The sequence below is a fragment of the Rousettus aegyptiacus genome, unplaced genomic scaffold, assembly GCF_014176215.1.
Source record: "Rousettus aegyptiacus isolate mRouAeg1 unplaced genomic scaffold, mRouAeg1.p scaffold_m13_p_8, whole genome shotgun sequence".
In the NCBI taxonomy this organism is placed as follows: Eukaryota; Metazoa; Chordata; class Mammalia; order Chiroptera; family Pteropodidae; genus Rousettus; species Rousettus aegyptiacus.
In genome coordinates, this window is record NW_023416311.1 from 107,079,173 (window position 1) to 107,103,862 (window position 24,690).

The following is a 24,690-nucleotide window of genomic DNA, read 5'->3' on the forward strand; positions in this document are numbered from 1 at the left end:
TCCAGCCACCTTGCTGGGGCTCAGAGCACAGAGCTATCAGGATAAGAAAAACAAAGTTAATTTAAATAAACTCGTGAGAGATGTGGGAAAACCCACATGCACGTTGTGCTGTTTATAAATTCCCGGATGCCAGGAAACGGTCGAGAACGTCGCATATCTAGGATCCACTCCTGCGTGGTCCCGGTGCCTTCTTTGGCACTGCCTCGGGTTATTTCTCTTGCCTCATTCCCACGACTTCCCATCTCGTTTCTCTGCTCAGAATGCACGGGTGGGTCGCCGCGTCCTCACACCTCAAATAGTTCTTTATTTCCGTGGCTTTCAGTGCCAGCTCCCGTCTGCTCTCTTCCTGGCATCCCACAGCTCCCTGTGTCCTGCCTCTGGGGGGCGCTCTATCCAGGCCGATGCCCTTTTCCACATACCTCCCATCCTCTCCAGCCCCCTACTGCTGATCCTGTGGAAGCTGCAGGAAATGGGGCCCGTTGGCCCAAGAAGCTTTCTACAAGAATACCATTCATTCCCTTAAATTCCGTGTTTTTTTTTAAATATTCTATGCTATGAAGTGTCCAAGCCTGATTATAAGAAGAAGAAGAAGCAGCAATAGTAGTAGTAGTAGTAGTAGTAGTAGTAGTAGTAGTAGTAGTAGTAGTAGTAGTAGTAATGCCTCCCCACTACAATCTTTGGATAAATTAAAGGGCCAAGGACAAATACCACCAACTAACACATTGATATCTACTCTTTCCCCAAACTACACTTTAAAATGTGTGGCCCTACTGTGCTCCAAAAGTTTTAGGGTTTAATCAAGTTCCACAGTGTGTGGTTCCCCCATTTTCAAACTTTTAAAATCAAGTCAACTGTTATTTTTTTTCCAGAAATAATGGCCCCACTCCACTTTCCAAGGAGGTTGGTTTATGACTTTCCCGTGGGCCTTATGGCACCTTACTAGTCCTTTATGAGTCCATGAGATTCCTCAAAGAACACAAAACCATGTGTTCATAAATATCAGTGAAACTGAGCAAAACTGAAATTCTTTTTTCGACCAGTGTTTAGTCCAGTAAATACTGGCCGTTACCACCACAAAAGGCTGTATGAGCATCGAGGTATTTTAAAACACTTTGGTAACTTTATAACCTAAAATTAAAAAAAAGAAAAAGAGCAAAAGATGTTTATTACAAGAAAATACTTAAGGAAAATTTATATTCTGCACAATTTTATAGGTATAATAGAAATATTTGATATAGTTGATTTTTTTAATTTAGAAATTTAAATCAAAAATAAATGCATAAGAAAGTTTTCTAGACATGTCTATCATAAATAACTCCTTTTGGTGGACTCCATATTATTCACTTTAATATTCGTTAGTTGTTATAACTGTAGGCTATCTAAGATACAACACAATTTTGCTATTATTTCTATGTATTGAGCATAATTTTATATTTTAAAAAGATGTTATTTTCCATTTTGCAATAACAAAAGAAGAGTGATGTTTTAAGTACGTATTTTTGTAACGCCAGTGAAATAGAAATTTAAATGAGGGGCTGAGTCTTTCATAAACGCTTTGCCATCTGTCAGTCAACCAAAAACTACTGTTGTGATGATTATCAACACACTTTATTAAAAACGAAAGGCCAAACATCTTAGTCATTCGCAACTCTGTTCTCTGCTCAGCAGATCTAGAATTTGACCATTTCTTAGCACTTGGACTTCCATCACTCCAGTCTGAAGCTACCGGACTTCAGGCACTGGACAACCTCAGTGACCCGTAACTGGTGTCCCCATGTCTACCGTTGGGCCCCTACAGTCTGTTCATGACATGGCACACACAGCAGACTTTAAGCAAGTGCATTAGGCCGACTCTCGTTCCCCCGTTCCTCGGTGTAAACCCGCTGGCCTTGCCATGACGGCAGTCCCCCAGGCCATGACCGCAGTCCCCCAGGCCTGCCTCGCACTGCCTCCCAGCAGCTCTCATCTCTTCTCTCCTTCCCTCCGCTCCAGCCACACTGGCCCCCTTGCTCTTCCTTGGGATCCTCTATCACCTCTTCATACCATTTGGTTTCCGTTCAGATGTCCTCTGACCATGGTACCCTGTCCAAACCCCCCATCACCTCCCCAAACCCTCTGTCCTTTTTCTCTGCTGTATCTTCTTTATGGTCCCTCTCATGGTCGGGGGGAGGGTCCGGGTTTTGAGAAGCTCAAGCTTACACATTTTAACAAATCCTCTTTAAGGAGCAGAACACCAAATTATGCCCAGAAAATTTCTAGGTCCTCCTGCAGATAAAACTGCCTCTGTTTTCCACTATTGGAGTGGCCTCTTGGCTGCTTTTCTGGTTTCTTCGGTGTCTGACTCATCCACAAGTACAGGCAGGGGCTTCGTCCATCTCACTTCTGAGCCCAGCACCTGACAAGGCACTCTGTGAACATTGGTCAAATACGGGATTATCCAGTCCATACAAAAAACGAAAGCCTTGGGGTAATATTTGCATGCCTCATTCTGAGATGTTCTAGTAATTTTCAATCCCTTATGGGATTCGTGTTTCCAAAATTTACTTGTGCTCATCTAATTCTCTTTGAGATGTCGAACGATATATACACTTAGCTTTGCCACCCACAAATTAGACTAGTAATTATTCATCTGAAAGTAGGTATAATCTAAAAGCAGATGATCGATTATGTTAAAAAAAAAAAAAGACCTGAATTTGAAGAGTATTTGTTTTCACTAGGTCTTAAATCTTGATTTAAATTCTTTATATAAAAACTATTTTGTGTCATATGCTGGCTTCATTGTGTGTAGGGGTGGGAGGAGATCAAGAGAAAGGTAGAAAAGGAAGTGAAAATCTGAACCCTAACTTAGATGCAGACTTATCCTAACTTTAGCATGTCAGCGTGACCCCCATGAGGACATATTAGACTAATGTTTAAACTTCTAAAATCAGTGTAACTAGAATACTAAAGATAACCCAAGACCTTGTTTTGTATAATCTGTATACAATTATTATTTTTAGAAATAAATTGTTTTCAGTTTTGTTTGTGTGCAGGACTCCTTGCTTATCCTTGAAATCATACAGATATTCACATAATTATTTTTGTCTTTAGTTGGCATACTTGATTCTTAAATTCTTGGAATGCGCATGATATAGAGTCAACTCTCTTAAGAGCTTCTCATGTAATTCAGTTTTTCAGCGTTGGTTTGTAATCTTTCTTTTTATCACACATTAAGTCCTTAATACACTAGGCTCTATTTATCATTACCCATTTTCTTCTAAGCCATCTCAACTCCTGCATCATTATCCCAATGTTTTAATTATTGAGGCTTTATGTAATACTTATTCATAAGATGCAGTAATTCCTTACTTATATTCCTCTTTATCAAAGTAATCTTAGTTCTTATTGCTTGCTTAAGATTACAGGTGAAATTAGAATCGTTCTGTCTTGTTGAAGAAAACTTCTGAATTTTGATTAAAATGTGTTGAAAACTGTATGTACATTTTGGAGAATTCCTGGCCCTCTCAGTATCTGCTCTAATTCGTGAACAAGGTGTTTCATTATACTCATGATTGGTTTTGTTTATATTGCTCAGTAAAAGACAAATTTTATTTAAGTAGATTCTACACCTCTTTGTTGCAGAGTTTACTCAAAGACTTAACCTTACTAGTAATAAGGTTACTAGTAAATAACCTTACTAGTAACTAAATGCAAATTACAACTAAAAAAGAGATATCATCTTGCATTCAGTAGGTTGGTTAAAAATAAATCAACAGTGCTAAGTATGGTCAAGGAGACTCTTACTCTCTCCTGATTGGGAGTAAATCAGTATGACCTTTTGGGCCACACCATATGCAAAATCTAGACCACCAGTCCTAAGTGTGTGTTCTGGAGAAACTCTTTCATTGTGCATGCAGATGTACACGGCACCATTGCTCATATAAGCAGAATGCTTGAAACGACCAAATAGCCATCAACGTGAGACTAGAAAAGGAAATTGTGGTGTGGTCCTACAGAGGAGCACGTCTCAAATATAAAAGTCAATGAACAACTCCTGTGTCTATTGATCTGGATAAAATGTCACAAATATTATGCCGCGTGATGATAGCAAGTGAGGCGAAATACGTTCAGCGTGATACAGCACGGTAGGGTCTCACCCTGCAAACCATTCCACGGTCCGTTTGCGGATAAACACCTGCAGAATGAAGCATTGCATTGTAAGGGTTCAGAGCACAGACTCTGAGCCTCAGTTTGCATCTTGACTCTGCTACCTACTGCTGTGTGACACTGGCAGTCATATCATCTGTGTCTCTAAAGTAAGGACATAAACTATTTGTCATGTTCATTGTCAAAACTTTTCCCGGTTTATCACTCACTACCTACGGTCGTTTCTAATGCGTGTATGTTTCCGTCTTTTTTGTTATGACCTCTGGCTTCAGTATCAACATTAGGTCTTTCTCTCCCAGTAAGAAATATTCATTGATTCGTTCTCCTAGATCTCTTTTTTTGTTGCTCATATTTACATTTCTAATCCATCTGGAATTTGTTTCATGGAAATATGAAGAAATCAAATGTCATTTTCCCCCTCACATGGGGAGCCTGTCTTCATTAATTCTCAATACTGAATCCCTGCTGCATCGTGACTATATCCTAAGGGAGTGTAGATGGCTGGATTTCTCTGGGATTTTTCTTCTCTTTGTTGTGTTGATTCTTGGACTATTGTCATGTTGTTCTGTTTATTGGTACTTTAGGACATATTCAGCCTTCCATACTTTGTTCTGTGATTTTTCCCCCCCACATTTATTCTTTTAGATGAACTTTAGAGTCATTATGTCCAAAAACAGCTTTAAAATAAGTTGGGTTTTAAATTCAAACTGCTTCAATTTTTAAATTAATCATGGCACAGCAGAAATCTTTACAATACTACATTATTTCATTCAGGAACGTGGTACACTTCTGCTTTTACTCACATCTGCCTTTAAGTACCTGGATGAATTTCTGCAGCTTTCTTCATATAGAAACTACTTAATTCTTATGCTTACTTCCTTAGTGTTTTCTGTACCATGTAGCTATTTTAAATGAGATTCTTTTTATTACTAAAATTCTGATTATTTTTAGTATATAAGTAAACTGTAGATTTATGTATATTCAGAAAGCTTTTCATTTTTAAAATTTTTAGCTTGTATTTTACTGAATTCTCTTACTATTAATTCTGAAAGATTTTCCATTGTTTTCGTAAATGCGTGCTTTTTTCCCCAATAGATTCCTCTCCTTATTTGTGTTTTCAGTCTTACTCTATTGACACATCCACAACAAAGTTAAAAAAAAAAAAAAAGAATAGGATATGGTGTCCTCATTTCATTCTGCATTTAAATGAGGATCGTTTTAATGTTAACTTGCTAAAGAGCCATAGTTGTTACAGATTTGCCTGAGCCAAATTCAAGTTCAAATAATCTGCTCAGTTAGCTGTAAAACAAGTACTCACTACTAGAAACAGAGGCAATCCGGACAAGCAGTCAAACCATCGTCCCACAGAGAGGCCCCTCCTGGGTCAGCTGTGCAGCCACACTGGAAAAAACCAATGGATACAAGCATGGAGAAGTGTGTGAGAGAGAGAGAGACAGAGACAGAGACAGAGAGACTCTGTCAGCACTGACATCCAGGGAAGCCTTTAAATATTGAAACACTGTCCACCTTCGTAGATAGTAGATATTTATTTTAGGCTATAGTACTAACTAGATGTTCTTGATGTAAATAACAGGATATCAAGGCCTCGCAGGGATTTTCATGAAATGTCAAATAGAGTAAATTTCCTACTGTCAAATAGTGTGTGTGCAGACCTGCAGGAGATTACTATGATAGTAAGGCAGGTTTGTCACATTCTTAGATAAAATTAAACCCAGAGAAAACAAGTTTTTAATATTGATGATCCAGTGACCCCAGAAAGTAAGAGCAGAAGAAAAAGTTTACCGTCTTACTTGTGCTTCTCTAAGTAGATTAACATAGAACTTAAAATTTCATTATAAATTTGGACATATGGCATTAATTAGGGTCACACTGAACATGTTGTATTCTTATTATACCATTAAGAATTGATATTGCATTTATGTGTTTTGAATTCATTTTCCCTTTTAATGCTTTGGAATAATATTTTAATGGCATAATTCATTAAGTCATATGAATGAGAAATGTATTATCATGAGTTGGGAATAGTAACTGTAATGTGTAGTAGAGCTAACACAGATATAGATATATAGATAAAATAGATTTATTGTACCATCTGTTTTTAATAGATAACTAATTGGTTAACTATAAGAATGGCTTTATTACCTCTTTTTAATGGTTTCATCATTACGAAAATAAACCTGGAGAATTGCAAAGTACACACATGCAAACCCAGAGAAAACGACGTTCGCAGTTTAACCTTTTTGTCCAAGTAGAATATCCTTTCCAAAGGATTTTTCACTTAGACAAAGAAGTCAACGTGGTCAGAACCCAGAAGTATGTATGGAGCACGTGCATTTAGTGAGACAGATTTCACCTCTCTTGGGTGGGTGCCAAGCAGGCCCTGGGAAGAACTAAGTTGTGGAAAAGTCGTTTTCAGGTCCTTTCTCACTTTTTTTTAATCGACCCAATAAGCCCTTTTAGGCTTCCCCACATGCTCTCACCACCGCTGCTCAGGCACCTCAGAGAAGTTAACTCCCTTAATGGCCCCGACCCCCTGTGCCGTCCCTCGTTATGCCCTGGTCCTGTTCTCAGGGGAGGTAAACTATGCGAAACACCACATCCGTGCTTTCCAGATCAGGGACGTAAGAGTCCGTGAGTTCTATGAGGGCTTCAGCTCTTTCTGTTTTCATATTGTCGACGATGAAGATAAGTCCTACAGGCGTGTCTGAATCGTCAGATGGCCCACCTCATGGGAATGACACATGCCTTCATTTTATTTGTCAGCTGGTTCCAGAAAAACTGCTACAGGTAGCCCCCAAGAGGTATTTCTAGCTATTTACAAGGTTTTTTTATTCCCTTTAAAGAGGGCTATTACTCAATTTTGAAAAGCTGAGCATTAGCTAATCTGAGGAACACTACTGTAATGAGTAATACACTCTCTCTCCCCATTCACTCAACAAGCATTTATTGAACATCTATGAAGTGCCTGGCCTTGAACTTGGGGTACAGATAGGGGTTTATCAGTGGACGAAACAAAGGGACTTTCCCTTCAGGATCATACATTGTAGCAGAAGATGGGCAATAACAGTAAACATAAAAAGGAAATCAGAACGTGACCAGCTCTGTGAAGAATCCTATCACAGGTGAAGGCAAAACATGAGTGCTGGATTGGGGCGTGGGTATGGTCCTGACTGTGGTTCTAAATAGTGTGGTTGGAGCAGCCTCATAGAGAAGGCGGCATTCGAGCATCTTCGAAAGAGTTCAGGGACTTAGCCATGTGTCCAGGCACATCCGTGGGAGGCATGGATTTTCTTTAAGAAGAAATCTATGTAGGAAAGGTGTCAAATTATGTTCTTTCATACCAAGTTATAATTCTTCAATCCCTAGGGACGTTAAAGTTTAAAAAATGAAATAATTTCACTGCATGAATTGCGTTATTTTTTCACGTAAATGAAGAAATGTCCACATAGTGCTTTGGGAACGAGGACCCCACAAAATGGTTTGTATGTGAAAAATTAGACAAGTCTAAAAATCAGACAGGAAGAACACACATGTAGGACACATGTTGCAAGGTGTTTTTTTTTTTTTTAATTCACTTACCAAAAAAATGAAAATTCTCTCTGAGTAAAATGAACACCAAAACTTAATGTGATTTTGTTCTTATCAATCAAATACCGAAATTAAGCACAACATACCTACGTGCTAGTGCCCAGACTAGCGCTCATGGCGGGTGACTTTATTTTCCAGGTCGTCTCAGGTGAAGATCCTTGTGTTGTTCTTCCAGTTTCTTATTTAGCTTCTGCTTCCTTTGAACTGCTGGGCGCATGTCCCTATTAAGCATAATTTTAACATGCCGTACATCAATCCTGCAGCCCTTTGAAACAGCGGTTAAATCTGATAAGTCTTAGGAATGAGAGGCATTCCGCTCTTCCATCTGCTTCATGCCATTAGTGTGTGGCATATTTCTATAGAGAAAAACTGTCTGAAGCACCCATTAGGAGGCTAAATTCACCTTTCCGAAATTCCTTAGCTTACAAGGGAATGCATTTGGGTTTTTAGCAGTAGGGTAGCAAAGCAAGTAGAGGCAATAAAATACGGCAGAACGATCACGTGCCCCCCCTCCGCTTCCTGTGCCTTAATTCAGGTCAGCGTGATTGATTACAGCAACTACATCATGTGAAAAAAATAAAAAATAAAAATAAAAACCTGGTTTAAGGAGCAAAAGCTTCCTCTCTAAGGCACAAGGCGTGTCCTTTGCTTTTTCAGATAAGGAGACAGGGAGGCATCCAGCTCCTGGTGGACCTGCTGGACCATCGGATGACGGAAGTCCACCGCAGTGCCTGCGGGGCCTTGAGAAACTTGGTGTACGGCAAAGCCAACGACGACAACAAAATCGCCCTGAAGAACTGCGGCGGCATCCCAGCGCTGGTGAGGTTGCTCCGCAAGACCACTGACCTGGAGATCCGGGAGCTGGTCACAGGTGAGAGCCCTGCTCGCCGGCCCTGCGGACGCACGCTTGGTGTCCCGTGCTCCGGCCGGGCGGCAGATGCACTAGCCGAGTACTAGGGTTGGGTTCAGGCCCCACGTGGGGCCGACGACACGGGCAGGTCCAGGGTGTGTTTGCAAACGACGAGTCAAGGAAGGGCACAGCAAGGGCGACACCCACGGAATGACCACATTAAGCAATTAGAGGCTGATGCACAACGCCCACGCCGAGGTCCCGTGGTCACGTTTCAGTCTTCGTCATTTGATTTCGAAGGAGTCGCGGCATCTTTACGATACCCACGGGCCATTGTTAAAATGGTGTTAATCACGATTGATAAAACAACAAGGTATCTGAGTTATTGTTGATTAGGTATAAATTCTGGTTTATACTCTGCTTGACAACAGACGGCTTATCTTACTTAACAGTTCCTCTCTCGAATAAAATAGCCATGCCCACGAAGTCCCCCGGGCATGTGGCATTACATATTAAGGAACTTTTCAAAAGTGAATGTGACAGAAACCCTTTCCCTGAGCGTAGAGCTTGCGACTGTTGTAAAATGGAGATCGTTATAAATCACCACCTTGTGGAACCATGCGAGCGCGTACAGCATTTAACACACACCTTTCTTGGAATACATGTGGACACGGTAAACGTAAGCCAGGCACTGTCACCTCTCACTTTCTAAATGTGCAATTTTACTTGTTGGAGAGCTAAAGACATTAGTGGCCTCAGTATAGGGTTGCAGGTTACTCTTCTCGATTGTATATATCGCTGTCCTAGCTGCTCTTTGGTTTGGGCTTCGCCCAAGTACCCCATTCAAGCAAGTATCTCGCAAGCGGGTTGCAAGGTTCCCTCTCAAAGAGGATCTTTTAACTGCAGAACTCCGCTGGCCTGCCTCAGCTCTGAGATTTCTCTGTAGCTCTGCTGAGGAAGCCTATGTGACTGTTTATTTAAGGAAATTCATTACTCAAGAGAGAGTCATAACTACGTGTTGATTCTCGGGTCGAGATTCCCAGCGTCAGCACATTTCCTTAAATTTACAGCCTTTTAGATACCGTCACATCTCGTTCACACTCTTAGCTTGAATTAATACCAGACCCGCTGTTTTCTCTTTTGTTTTTTCTTTCTCTAAGTGAAGAATTGTTTTTGTGGGAAAAAAATTAGTTGGTAAGGGTTGCAACGTTATTAAGGAAATGTTTTGTACTAAACTAACATGGGATGGCGTGGGTCAGGGGAGGTTAAAACCATTAGCAGGCGGATGTTATGGTGCGTAGGATAGTTTTGGGGTGAGTTTATTAACTGAACATATACCCCGCCTTTGCATCTGTGGCCATCCATCTTTATTTTTGTGGGCTGCATCTGCAAGGGAAAGGGCTCGGTGCCTGTGGCGGAAAACACACATCACGGACCTTCTGTGCGTGAACGGCCTTGCCAAGGGACACGCGAGGCCAAGAGAAGTAAAGGAACACCTCCCGCTGTTTGCATCAGTATCACGACTTGAGAAGAATTGGATTTTACCAAAACAAAACCCCTGTCTCGAAGCACAGAGACGTCTGTTGTGCCTTATCTCCTTGCCAGGGAAACTTGGCCATGTGCAAAAGGTCGAGGTGATTGATCGCTTAAACCAGAAAAGAGATGGCAGCATGACCTTGTCCCCTGCAGCAGGCCTGGTGCCTCCGATCTGTGAAGCCAGCCCGAAGGAACTGACAGTCGGCCATTCCGTTGCCCTGGCCCTGCTTCTGACAGATGCCGCCGATTGCCTGCACCTGGAAACCTCAGAAACGTCTGCATGAGCCTCATTTGGAGATATCAGAGGCAGATAAACTCTTTAGAATGTCAGGCAGTTTTCGTCCCTATGGAAACGTTGGCCGTAGGAAGAGGCTGGTACTTGATATACAGAGAGTATGTGTGCCTCTTGTTCTGCTCCTTGTGAGAAGAACAAGAGGTTTGTACTCATCGTCATGCCATGACCATCAGCAGGTCCTGGTGGCCAAGACTTTGTCCTCTTCCTCTCTAAGAGGAAACGCTATCTTCTGCCATGACGCCACTTAAGCTGTCACACCCAAATCTGTTCAGAGGGACAGCGATGGCTACTTGAGTACATATTTTCCGCCTTTCCAGAGGCAGGGTGGTGTTGTGCTTGGCTGAACTTCAGGCCTGCAGTCGGCCTTTTTCAAAGATCACATTGTCAGAACGTTTCGACAGGCCAAAGCTCATGGTTTCTGCAGTGGCCACGATGGATACGATTGAAAAGCAGCCAACACCTTGGTTGAGCGCCCACTCCAGGAAAGAAATCAGAAGTGAGCACCCATGAGACCATTCCAGCACGGAAGGAAGCCAGTCCGCAGCGGCAAGGCATTCTAAATAGCCGTGCTGGTGGAAGTCTGAGGGTACCGCGAAATCCCAGGAGGCCCTGCTGATTTCTGTTTAGACACAGCATCAGCGATGCAAATCTAGACAAAGGCGATCGCACTGCCTGCTGCAAAAGGAGACTGAGGCAAACGAATGCACCTCAAGGAACCTTAGAGAGTCTTGTGTGATTTCAGCACCGGCACACGGCCACCTGCCACAGTGAGCTGTGAACGCCTGGACTTTTCTGGCTCCTGCAGAGTTTTGGGAATCCGCCGTTTTAGTCCAGCTACCTTACTTTAACCTCAAGGCCATCAAATGCTCCATTTTTTTTTAACCTGTTATTCACTTTCCACTCCTGAGACTGTCCCTAAAGTCTGGTGAACCCTCTTGAGTGCAGAGAGCCTTTCCGTGTGAGTCCACGTGGTTCATTCATTCCTTAGCTGCCATTTCTCGAGTGCTCTTGAATGTCCAGGGCTCAGGTGTGTGCTAAGCCTCGGGCATCTGCGTGCACACGGTTGGACTTCAGTTGCCTGCACCAGCAGAGCCACGTTGATGCTTACGCCAGCGCCCACTGTGACGGCCGGGGTCCCTATTCTGAATCACCCCACCCATGCATTCCCGGCAGCTAGGCGTTAAGAAGGGACATCCCCGACAAACGTGTCCACATTTTGGAAACGGAACAAGAAGAGTGGCAAGGGGGTCACTGGCCCTGGAGGGTAGAGTGTGAAAGTAAGAAGGCTCACTTCACTCTTGTCACGAGGCCCCTCATCAGATCGTTTCTGTAAATATTAGTCACGCACGAGTTAAATCAAACGCTGATTCGAAAGTAGCAAATATGGCTTTTACTTCCCTCGTAATTCTTTAGTGGCATTAATACAGAGCTCAGCAAGGAGCGAGACTCCGGGCATTACGGGACTCCCTCCCCCCCCCCCCACTAATACTCAGGAGTTTTTCTGCTGCATCTTTCTTCCTGCCTATTGGCTGATGCATGAAAACAAATGTGAAAAAAAATGATAGCGGATAGTACCCTTTAAATTGCTCTCGATATATTTACAAACTACGATAGTTTGTATAGTTAAAAGAAATATTTTAGCGATTTAAAAAAAAAAAAAAGCATGTCTATAAACCAGATTTTCGGTCAGAGCTAGGTTATATATCCAGAAGGATCTAGAACACCCAGTTGTAAGCAGTAAAAGACTAAAGGAAAAAAACGATCTCTCAGATCTTTCAATTATTTACAGAGTATTTCTTGGCAAACAATAATAAAATGTTAACGTTGCGGTATTAACATGCATTTACTGAATTCAACACAATCGTGCATGCTTAAAAAAACAGCTGCCTATTTGCATTCCCGTCTATTCATAGTAGAATATCTTGTGCAACTGCTCGTTAGGCCTGGCAATAAATTATTTTCTTCCTATGCAGTAATTACCGTGAGACGATGACCAGAATTTTATTTAAATCCAGCCGAAGCCATTATATGCTAGCCATTACTCGAAATGCTCCAAAGCAAATAAACATCGATTAGAAATGCTACATGTCCTTTGGGCTTGACTAATACAATTTTTCTCTCTGTAAATATGGAAATAATCAACCTAAATTTTGAAATGCCCAACTGAAGTTTTCAGAAGGCTTTACAAATCATAATAAAACAGGTTTTATGGAACTATAAAACTTAGTAAATAAGTTTTATTTTGATTGAAAGCAAGTGTCCCTAAGAGTTCTCATTCTCCCAGAGCAGAATGAATTCTTTGATCTTATGCCCAGCAGAACCACATGGTCTTTCTTTTTAATTAAGGAGACAGGCCTCAGTTTAAGTATTTTACTTAGTGGCATTAAGTCAGTTGATTTAATGCCCAGTCTCCTAAGGGCTCTGTGATAAATTGAGTTATGTCCCCACAAAATTTCATATGTTGATGTCTTAACCTTTAATCTCTCAAATTGTGACTCTGTTGCGATGAGTTAAGTTAGGATGGTAGGGTAGGATGGAGCTTTCATCAGGTAAGTCTGGCGTCCTTATGAAAAGGGGAATTCGAACACAGATACACACACGGGGAGAACGCCATGCGAAGATGCAGGCGGAGGTGAAGTGGTGTTCTACGAGATAGGGAACACCACGGATTGGCAGCCAATGAGCAGAAGCTCAGAGGGAGGCATGGAACGGATTCTCCGCACGGTCATCAGAAGGGTCCACGCGTGTCGACACCTCGATCTTGGACTTCCAGTCTCCGGAAGCACGAGACGGTTCCTTTCTGAGCCTCCATTGTCTGAGTCGCTCCGTCCGTGGCACTCCGTTACGGCAGCCCCAGGAAACTAACGCAGACCCACATCCAGACTGTCGCTCACCTTTCCCAGAGAGGAGCAGACACACTCGTTGGGAAGGGAAACAAAGCGATGCAAGTAAATGCAGATCCCCGAGAGTTTAATAGTGTCGCTGCGTTTACAATAAAGAGGACCCTGTTAGCCTGGTTTCGTAATGCGTCTTCTTAAAGCAACTGCTTGTGAAGTATTGGAAGCAGCAAGGGTGATAATGAAATGTATTGTCTTTTTATTTTTTTCCCCAAAGTAATAGGTATATATGGTCAAAAAAATAGTAGTATTTAAATGCTTATAATGAAAACAACAGTTCCTGCCTCATCTGTCCTCTGCCCAGATCCCTAAGAGGCATTCGGCCTTAGCTTTTGCTTTGTTTTGCTTTGTTTTTTAGTTTTCTCCTGGCTGTTCCATGTCTTTGAGTAATCTGCTCATTTCACTCTATCTAAATCAATGATCATAAGCTTTTCACGCTGACTTTCTATTATGATGGAGGAGGATTTTTCTCATTTTCATTACTCACGTTATCTTCTCCTTCTCACCAAAATGATGGGCTCATTATCCTTGGTCCCTCTACAAATTTAATCAATAACTTTAAAATTAGGCCCCCATTTTTTCCGTCTAACGCAGACATTAACTCTCGTTATTTGGTCAGATAAGGCTGTTAGTGCTCCTATGTGTTCGCCCTTCTCATTCACAACCCCTGTCGTCATACTTGACTTTCGCATTGTCAGGGCTGACTGTATTTTCAATCTACCTTGTAACCATAGTCAGTCTTCCAAAGTTTTCTGTAGCTTGATTCAAGAAGTTGAAAGCAAGAGGTGAGCCCTTGCATTATGGTGGTAGAAGAGATCCATGTGGTACCCTACAAGCCCAGCCCTCTTGCGTGGTCCGGTCGGTGGTTCTTGTCAAAGGAGTACATTTCTGGCATCATAGCCGAGTGGATCTTCCATCAGCTACAATGCTCACCAGCTCAGCTTTGTCCATGATTTTAATCATCGTTAAGTTCCTGGCTTTCCAAAGATCTCACTACCAAAATCCGCTGTCCTTGAGGCAGGTTTGGATGATTGCCCTCAAGCTCTACTGCACAGGTGTCCTGGGTTGGGACTTCTGTCTCCTAGATTCCATGCCCTTCTCTATTTTTGGTTTAGTCTCTTATAAATTTCTGAAAAAAAAAAAATTTTTAAAAAGGTGCTTAGAAGATGAAATTCTGAAAACGTTAGTATTAAATCTTCATACATGATTGCTATTTACTGGAGATGGCTGGATAGAAAATTATTTTTCATGAATATTTTTTATAATTTAACTTTATTCTTGATACTGTAAAAGCCTATGATGCTATATCTAGGTCTGTGCCTTTAAAATATTCATTGGTGTTGGACACTTCTAATTTAGAGAGTCATGCCCTTCAGTGTCAGAAAAGTGTCTTGTTATTTTTGTTCAAAATTCATTCGTTTTCTATGTCCTCTTTCTGGAATTTTTATTAGTCAGATTTTGAAGTGCTTGAATTTTTTTCTCTCATATTGTCTTATATAATTTGGAGCTTTTGCCTGTTTATCATACATTCCAATATCTAACATTTCCTTCAACCTAGATATGAGGCATTTCTGGTGGCACAGATCTAAGGAAATATTTTTATTAAGTATTGTCATTTTCATACTCTAAAAAAATCTGTTATTTCTTAATAACTTCTATTCTTACTTATCGACTATAAACTGTTATTGAATTTCTCTAAGGACATTATTTAGAACTAAGGTTTTTTTTTTCTCTCTTTATCATGAATCATCTCACTTTTATCTGTCGTCATTTTTTTCTATTTGTTTTCTGTTTGTATCGTAACGAGGAGGGCTTTGCTCTAAGGCTCACATATCCACATCGGCATTTTACCTCTCCTTCAGTGCAGTCAACAACCTCTTTGGAGAACATTTTTCTGAGTCGTTTGTTTTGTTTATTTGTCTGGTCTGGAGGGGAGGGGGGTCAGTAATATTCCGGCAGCCGGGTGTTCTCTCCACCTAGACAGGAATGGAACATGACAGGGCAGGCGACTGCTTCCTTCCGCCGGTCACCCTTTTGTATGTAGCCTTTCTCATTTCTACACCTCATATGCCCGCCTGCGCTGAGCATGAATCTTTCCTAGGGTTCCACCCGGACATTTAACCACCTCGTTGGGTCATCAGGACAGAGTCCCCCCTGAGCATCTCCTGGGCTGTGCGTCCCCACAGCTTCTCCTGCCGACTCACCTCCATCTGTTTTGCAATGTGCAGAAACGTGATGAAGTTTCTCGTCTGCTGAATTGCTCCTTCCATTCTCCTTTTCACTCTACGATGTCCCTAATAAAGAACATCGTCTTCCCTGCATGCATTCCAAACAGTGTGATTGATAAGAGGAAGTGTAAATATGACTAAATATTATCTCCATTGCTGATAGAAACCATGTCGAAGGCATTACTTTAGGTTGGTTAGCCAAGAATAGGCTTACTATTTCAAAAGAAGTCTGGGGTGTAACATTAATTAAATACCCTTCATGGAAGGAGACATTGAAACAGAGGGGAAATATTTTTCCCACTGACATCTTCCAGCCTGTTTTCCACTCTTATCTTATTTACTATGCTCACCCAGAGGGCTGGATCATCTCTCCAAAGCAGGATATAAGCCTTTTGTCAAGATAGCCTTTCCTCCATCTTTATGGGGCTTTTTGGTGACGGCCTTGGAGTCCTGGTGGGCATTTTGTAAATTAAACCAAGTGGCACAGAAATGGAACATTATTTAAATCAAGTTCGGGGACATCGTGTTCCGAAGAGTTAAAATGAAATTCCAAATATATTTCTTATCCCAAATAATTTCCAGCTTTGTTGTCCAACATAGCATATCAGAGGTTCTGAAATAAGATTAAACTGCATCATAAAGGCACAAATAAATAGAGATACATGAGTAATGAAATGCCAGTAATGTAGAGATGTTTCGAATTTTAATGTAAACCCCACCAAATATCAAATTTCCAAGGAGAAATTACAAATCAAAGTTTAAATCCACTTTCATGTTGAAATCCAAAGACGTTAAAATTCAAGGGAATTGAAGTCTAAAAATCAATATCTCTTGCCATTGTGTGTTTAAGTTCAAAGTCCACAATTCTTAAGTTAACTAAAGCATAAAAATCATCTTCCCTAACTTTTTTATTCTGCACAGTCTCTGCCAGAAGGGTTTTCCATGTGACTTTGAGGCCTGGTTTCTTCAGAAAGCGGGATTGCCTCTACTAGAATTGATACCATACTTTCAGGGCCTCAGAAGATACATTATTTCAGAGTCACCTCCCACTCATGTCACTGTTCAAGGGTTTAAACCCTGGCCCATGCCCATCACCTTTAGAAAAGAAGCCATCCCATGCCTTAAGAACAGTTTTCCCAGACACAGATGTGTACCCAAAGATCAGTCCTAGTCGCAGCCATGGCAGCTGCTCAGTGAAAGCCGTATTGGTTACCTGTTTCTGCTACAACAAATTTCCACAAATTTAGCTGCTTAAAATAATACAAATTTATTATCTTCCGGTTTTGGAGGTTAGAAAGTTCAATACAAGTCTCAATAGGCTAAAAGCGGGTGTCAACAGAGCTGTGTCCTTTCCAAAGACTTTAGGGGATAGGCCTTCCTTCTCCAGCTTCTAGAGGCCACCCACTTCCGCTGTCTTCAAAGCCAACAACATTGCATTTCTATTAAGTCTTCCATAGTTACATCTCCCTCTGTCTGCCACCAGGAAAGGTTCTCTGCTTTTAAAGACTCTTGTGATTAGCCTGGGCCCACCCAGATCATCAAAAAGAATCTCCAGGATAATCTCCTCATCTTAACATCCTTAAATTATGTCTTCAAAGTCACTTTTGCCCTATGAGGTAACGTATTCCCAGGTTCCAGGGATTAGTACATGGACATTTTTTGAAGACCGTTATTCTGCCAACCACAGTAGTGGAGGGAAGATAAGTCAGTGAGGATCTCCTTGAACCTAGGCGAGGCTTGTCTGACGGTACCTGGCTCCCAGAGTCTGCACTCTGAGCTTAAATTGAATGAGGAGAAAACATTCCCAGCAGGTTAGTTTTGGTAGTACGCGTTCACCAGTTGAACAAAGGACAAATCCATCCTTGCATATTAGCCACTTTTCGGGAGAGAGGAATCGTAGACCTTGCTGCCATCTTGCACCATTTAGATGCCGGCCGTGAAGGCGACCCCGTGACCAGGCGCATCACCCGGGGTCTGACCAGAGAAGCGGGAGCAGCACGAGTGGTGGGGGACAGGGGATTTCTTATCGGGATGAGCCGCAGCCCCGCAGTAGGAGCTAGTGAAGAAGTCTGAGGAAGGTTTGCCTCTGTCTGGTGCTGGGCCTGGACTTGACATAGGGCAGCGGGCAGAGATCACGGAGAGAAGCTGGGCAGGAAGCAGGGGGCGCACCTGCGAGGACGGACCGGCCCCCCCTCTCCTGCCTCTCACTGGCTGCACGTCGGCCGCACGAGAGACATGCAGAAGCTGACGTAGAAGTGGTGGCAGCTGGCGAGCTGCATCCATTGCTGCTGCCGCACACGCAGGAGGCGAGACAGCCAGACAGCGGGGGTGCGCACACGCTGCCCGCACCCCCGACGCCCCAGGCCCCCAGCCCTCAGAGCTCATGCCCAAGAAGAACAAGGACAGAGCTGAGCCGAGCGTATGTACCCACTGGTTACTTGGAGAAGTCCCTCTCCCTCGCAGGGAAGGATTGAGTGAGGGGGTAGGAGAGGCCTATGTTGTCACCTTGATTGTGTTCCATCCACAGGAAGGAAACAGCGGGCCTGGGGAGGAGCCGTTCCCCAGCGGCACACTGCTGTTCGAGAGGGAAGGGTTGGTACTTGTTCCCTTTCTTGGCTCCAGCTCATCTCCTGACCAGCAGCGCATCTCATGCATTCCCCACAGAGACATCTGCTCTTCTCCTCTGTCACTTTAACCACGCTAGGGTTATCGCTCTGTCGCAGACAGTCCAGTTATATGCAAATGCAGGGGGCAAAAACTTACAATCCTCAGCATTAGTCTGAGTCCTGATTTCCTCCCCACCCAGTCGCAGTCTAATCAGATTAGGAAATTCATGCTGTCAACTTCCTGCCCACCCTGCTCTTAGTCCTGGAGACTGAAGGAGCTCTGTAAGCTGTGGGTCACATTCATTCATTTATTAAATGTCTGTTGAGTGTCTACTGTGTGACAGTGAGGTTTAGGCGCTTGGGATACAGGGGTGAATACCCAGGTTCCTTCCAGCTGTACGTGATCCCTATGGTACAGCACTCTTCCTAAGGGCCAAGGTGGTGACACCTGTGAACCAGGGAGCCAGGTGCAGGAGCAGAGAAAGAAGGAGCACCATTGGGAAGGGTCTTGGACTTCAGCTGATTTGTGTAAAAACCAGTGCGCTATCCCAGGTGTTAAGGGGATTTCAGGATCCATTAGCAGAACCATTGTGGAACGTTTCAAGCTTAAACTCAGAGACCTGCCCTCGTGGGGCTCAGGATGTGGTGGACAAGACAGATAGTAAACTGACAGTTTCGGGAAGTGGCGAGAAAGGTGATGAAAAGGGGAGCAGGCCGAGAAGATTGGAAAGAGATGGGAATGAAGCTCCCCTTAAAGAAAAGACCCAAATAAGGGTGTGTTAACGTGGGTGGAGGTTTCTTCCTCCCTCCCGTAAGTGAAGCATGGAGGTTAAGCGTCCCAGGGTGGTCACACCACTATGTCCCATAGCTTTAAGGAGCCCAGCCTCCTTCCAGTCACAGATCAACCTTCCCTAGGGTGTGGCTTTCTTATTAATGACCGAGGCGGTGGCCCCTACGTTCCAGTAAGCAAGACATTTTCATCTAGTGTTTTTAAAGGAATCGTCGTTTATGCTAGTCCATGTTATGGTGAGATATAAACTTGTTGACTGTGTAATCAACCCTCCTTTATGACACGTGTCACAGAACAGGACACCGGTAAATGTTTCTAGACCTGCTATGTCACATTATTTCCTGTGTTTTACATTCTTATCTCTCCCCAATGTGCCTCACCTGAGAACCAGGGTATTCTCTGCATTCTTGTTTCCCAAGAAGGAATAAACAAACATTGCTGACACCGGTCTCAGGGTCACAGCTGCTGAGCGGTGCAGTCCCTAGTCCCGTTCCCATAGCCGGTCTGCCTTACACCAGCGATTTCCCAGCTCCCCCAGTCACATCCAGATCTCTGGGCCCAAAATCTCCATGGTAATAGCCTGGGAGTCTGCATTTCCACCAAGACCCTCTGCCAGTTCTCATGATCATGCATATTTGCAAAATGTCCCTTTCTACACTCTCCAAGCCAATAATAACCATGGCGGGCAGCCAAATGGGTGGAGGGTTAAGAGGCATGAACAGGTTTTGAGAGATGCCAAAATCATTTAAGAACACCGGCTAAATTATCCAAAACATTTGTGGCTCATTTGTCATTTCTGCAGATTAGAATGAAGTTGAGATTGCCTCTTTTCCAGGGTGCTCGCTCATATGAGAGAGAAAAAGCAGACCGACCTCTAGCAAATGTAGCAGAAATTGCCCGTAACAGCCCCTGAGCTGACAGCCAGCAGTGAGCATCTGTTACACATGGTCCTGCTCAGTGGGTGGGGCTTGCGACTCTCATAGGTCTCTGCTTCCCTGCCGAACCTCCCGGGGCTTCATCGGAACCTCCACACCCCCACTGAGCATCCCGCGTGAGCATCGCCATTCCACGCAGAGTCTCGCCGGGCACTCCTAGACTTTCCGAGGGTGCCTCTCTTTTTCATCTCCTCCATCACTGGAGCTGGTGACGTGAAGCAAACCCGTGCTTTCCTATGGTTAAGCTGCGCAATGTGCTGAAATGCCGCGCAGGTTCAAAGGAGTATATTGCCAAGAGCATTTTGTTCTGTTTCGATTATTCGCCCGATGGAAATGTGCAGCTCATTTTACTTGTTGGGTCTGACAATGCAGAACTGATTTGTGGCTCTACTTTGTGACTCACGAGTTCCCAGTTAATTAGAAACACTCTTCCCTAATTATATTTGAGAGTTTGCTCTATTTGCTCTACAATTATCACAAAAAATTACATTAACTAGTGTTAACGAACACAACATGGCAACTCCGAGTGGATCCCGGAGGGAAGGGGAGCATTAAAGACAGTCTGCGTCTCCTGCCCAACACCTGCTCCCCTTTCCAACAGATGTTTTTATTTGTTATTCCTGATGAAATGTGCAAAATCAACTTCCTTGCTGGTTGTCCCTTAGAGGACGACATTCGGCCTGGCAGGGAAGAGCTTCCGCTTTGTTCTGCAGGTGTTTAACGGTTTTTCTTGGGGACTCACTCTCCGAGTGGACTGCCCGTAGTGACTGATGTTATATTTGCCATCACGGCAGCTATGTGCCAACAGCTAGGTGTCCTTCCAAGGGAATGCCCAGGAGAAGAATCTCTGAAATGATTTCTTAACACAACATGGACCCGAATCATAGAGACCTGTATCATAGAGAGACCTGTAATTCCGGAGGAATAAGGACACCGTCCTTAGCAGCTCGCCTTCCCACCTTGTTTCTCTCCCATGTTCTCTAACACGTGCCTGAGCACTGCTGTGTGCAGGGTGGAGTGGACAGCGTACAATATAAAAACAAGATAGGCATGAGCCCTGTGCCCAAGGAGCTGTCAGTCAAGTAGAGGAGATGCAGAGGCTACGCATGTGTCGGGTGGAAAGAATAATTTTCCTCCCATCTTTCTAAGTTCTTCTGTCTGGGCTAATAATCAAATCGACATGAGATGTTAACAAGAGAAAATAACTGACTTTAACATGAATGTACGTGCAGGAGTGCATAGAATGTGAGACCTGAGGACACATGGGTCAGTTAAGGCTCATACGCCATCTGGAGCTAAGTAAGGGGGCGGGGCAGGGTTGGGACTGGGGACGTCAAAGGGCAGGAAGGCAATGTGCAGGGAGATGGAAAAGCAGACGTTTGGTAAGTGAATGTTTGCTGGGCCATCTTTAACAGTGGGACACAGAGAGGACTTTGATCAAAGGGGCCTTGCTAGGTTCTTCCCTGGCTGTCACTTGCCAGTTCATACTGAGCTGTAGTTATCTGGGATGATACTCCCTTCCTTGAGCGGGTCTTCTATCTAAATTGTTTTAGCAGTTAAGGGGAAGATCACAGTTTTTTTTCTGAGTCTTTTGTTACTTAAAAATAACCAGCTTCAAATAGTCAATCTCCCCAAAGGCATGTTTGGGGGTGGCAGCCTCTCCTCGCCCACCCCACCCCCCACATGGATAACTTCTGCAGACTAGGGATGAGAAAAAGGCCAGCAGAGCTTAGAGGAGGAAAGAGAATTCTCGATCAAGGAGCTCAAGAAAGATTTAATGAAGAAAGTAATGTCCGTAAAGGGTTTTGAAGATGGACACGAGTTTGGCTTTCATCTAATGGTGGCAAGAAAATAAAACCTCATCAAGAGAGAATTCCCTACACATCCGCCTCGAATCACTGCCTCTCTAGTAATCATGAATGTAACCACGTCATTCCTATGCTTCCATGGCTGAGCATGCGCACACCTGGGCACACGCTCCACACAGCTGGACACACACTCCGCACACCCGGGCGCACACTCCGCACACAGCGCGCCCCATACACCTGCCATTGGGCCTTCGCATCATCGCCTGACGCTGCCTCCCTCGGGCAGTTCTGCTTTTCTCTCCGCATCATGGTTCTAATCCAGTTCCCTTCTGGAAGCCAAGCGCCTTTTGTGGGGAGGGAATCACGAGGATGGTGCTTTATACGTCTCTGCATAACTCGATTTGCTTCACACAGATACTGCGAGGGTTACTCCCGGGGTCCACGCCGTCCTCTTCTATGGGGAAAAAAAAAAGAAAAAACAACATGCATATTAATTCACAATAGCGGTAAGCAAGAATTAATTTACTGTCTAAATGGCAGTTGCCTAACTTAAAAGTTTGGGTATTTTTTTTTTCAAATAACAATTTTGACAACGCGGAACCTTGAGCACAGAAGTCTGCCGTCCTTCACGTACATCAGGGTCCCCTAACAAACACATTTAGGACTTAATGATGCACATCAGCTAAAAGAGCCACTTGGCCTGCCTTTAATTTGCTTTTATGCATGTTGGATTTTTTTGTTGTTGTTGAGAAAATGGATTTTAATTCGCAAAGTCAGTTCCGTTTTCGAGTGGCACACCTGCTCTGTGCACACATGTAGTTTCTGAAACTCACCTCTGCAGTTATGACTAAAAACACACGCGGACACGCGCTCTGAGCCGGTTTGCAGACACAAGGCGGTGCCCGACTCACGACGGCTCAGCTTAACGATTCTTTGACTCGACAATGGTGAGAAAGCAGACGCGTTCTGTGGAAACCGTAGTTCGAGTTTTGAGTGTCGCTCTTCTCCTGGGCTAATGGTGTGTGTCACCATACATACCCTCTTGGGACACCGGAGCCCTGAGGTCGCCACGACCCCAAGGGCAAACCCCCGACACCTACTGTGTTACCCACGTGCTTTTGGGTATCGTGTTCTGAGCACCTTTAAGGCAGACGAGGCTAAGCTACGATGTGCAATAGGTTAGGTGTGTTAAGTGCACTCTGGACTTAGGATATTTTTAATTTCGACGGGATTCGCCATTGTAAGTCGAGGGCGTTCTGTATATCTAACACTTAACCACATTTTACATCCATAAGTATCAGTAGTAAAAAGGCTGCTTCCATTTTTCCTATTTTATGTCGAGAACTTCTTCAGGTTAAAAAACATCATCCTCTATCTTTTCATTCTTAATTCAAAGTACTTTTCCTCTAAATTTACCAAGAGGTAGTAATACACTTGAAAGTAAGTCTGAGGCTGAGAAACATGGATTCTGAGCAGCCAGAAAACATTTTTATTAATACAGAGAGGTCTTGGATTTTAACCGCAGAAGTTTTCACTTTGCTTTAGCGCTTTGTTTGCTTTTTAAGTGATTTTATAGGCTGAGTGGAGCAGACATTTCATTTTATATTGGCTCCAAGCCAGCTCAGGGCAATGAAAGAAAAGAGAGCTTTGAGAGGGAGTCAGAGACAGAGACAGAGAAGAAAACTAAACACGGTCGCTTTTCTTCGGCAGCGTCGCCTCGGCGTCAGGAGGGGGTGAGCCGAGATGTTTCCGCTTTGCTTTTGCCCTGCAGGCGTTTTCTGACCCGCGTCCCCACTTACACACACCCGATTGCGTGCATCCTGCATCAAGGACATTGGGGGGCGGGATGGTATCAACTTGCCGAACCTGCAGTGCCCTTTGTCAGGAGACTTCCTAATGCCTTGTGAAAGTAACAGGAAGTAGAAATTTGTGTTTAACACACAGTCGCGGTGATGAGATGAACATGGACCGTTTAGGATTTTCAAGCGGTTTGTCAGTTTAATAATTTTCTGCAGAACCGCCCTTGCTATTAACTTGATTATTGGAGTGTAAAAGCACAGATGTGAATTTTTATTGTCATGTATAAACTTCACATTGAGCATGACTAGGTATTTTTAACTCGAACCTGATGAAAATGGGATTGGAAAGAAAAATGGTCGTGTAATCCCAGAAGGAGAGCTCTCCCAGGAGCGAGGCCTCAGTCTGATGCGAAGGCTCACAGTCAGTGAGAGGGAAGAGATGCCTCTTCGCAGCTGGACCATGAACTTCCTGACACCAGCCTTTTCTTAAAAGCCCGTTTACCTCCAGGGATCCCCTCACCATCTCTAGGTAGCTTTGCAAAAGCTTCCGTTAGGGCTGCTACATAACATAACGCTCTTTGTGTTGCTATGGAAACAGCTATATCTATGCAGATTACTCCTTAATAAATCATTGGGTCACAGAAAGTCAGTCTGACGGGAAATTTTTAAGGGCTCCAGCCCACAGCGGCTCATGGCATCATGCCTCCCCTCTAACTGTTCCCGATTTCTTCTGCGTGTCCGTTTTATGCAAATCCTGTTGAATCCTTAGGAGGGTGACCAGCAGTAGGAATCAGAGGCGGAAGTTGGGGGCAGCCATCTACATACAGTAAGAGCTTTGATGGCGCCTGTTGGTCGGGGAAGAGTAGTTACCTAGACCTCGACAGGGGAAGAGAGGGGCTGAAGGTAAAGATCTTCTTAAAATGCCAACTCTCTCCTCCCCAGGATAAAAGACACTAATGTGCACACCCAAGTCTGTGTACTCACTCACGCACAGGCGTGCACCTGCACGCATAGGTATGCGCGCACACACACGCAAGCAAGCCCGTGCAGGGCAGGTGTGCCCGCACAGACATGCGCGTGCTGGCGCATCCACGCCGCCAGGCATGCTTGCACACTCAAATGCGAAGAGTTCCTGGCTTTGTCGCACATTTACGTCCCTCACACAGCCCTGTCTGCCACACTGCCAGGCAC

General features: G+C 43.8%; 1 protein-coding gene across 4 annotated transcripts in view; it reads left to right on the forward strand.

The window, feature by feature from the left end:
- Positions 1–24,690, forward strand: part of CTNND2 (catenin delta 2) — a 751,200-nt gene that overhangs the window by 556,888 nt on the left and 169,622 nt on the right. For all 4 annotated transcript variants that reach the window (XM_036225698.1, XM_036225697.1, XM_016163669.2 and 1 more), the window contains one exon: positions 8,413–8,626. In XM_036225698.1, the coding sequence (XP_036081591.1) occupies positions 8,413–8,626 (214 nt within the window). The remainder of the gene's footprint in view (positions 1–8,412; positions 8,627–24,690) is intronic.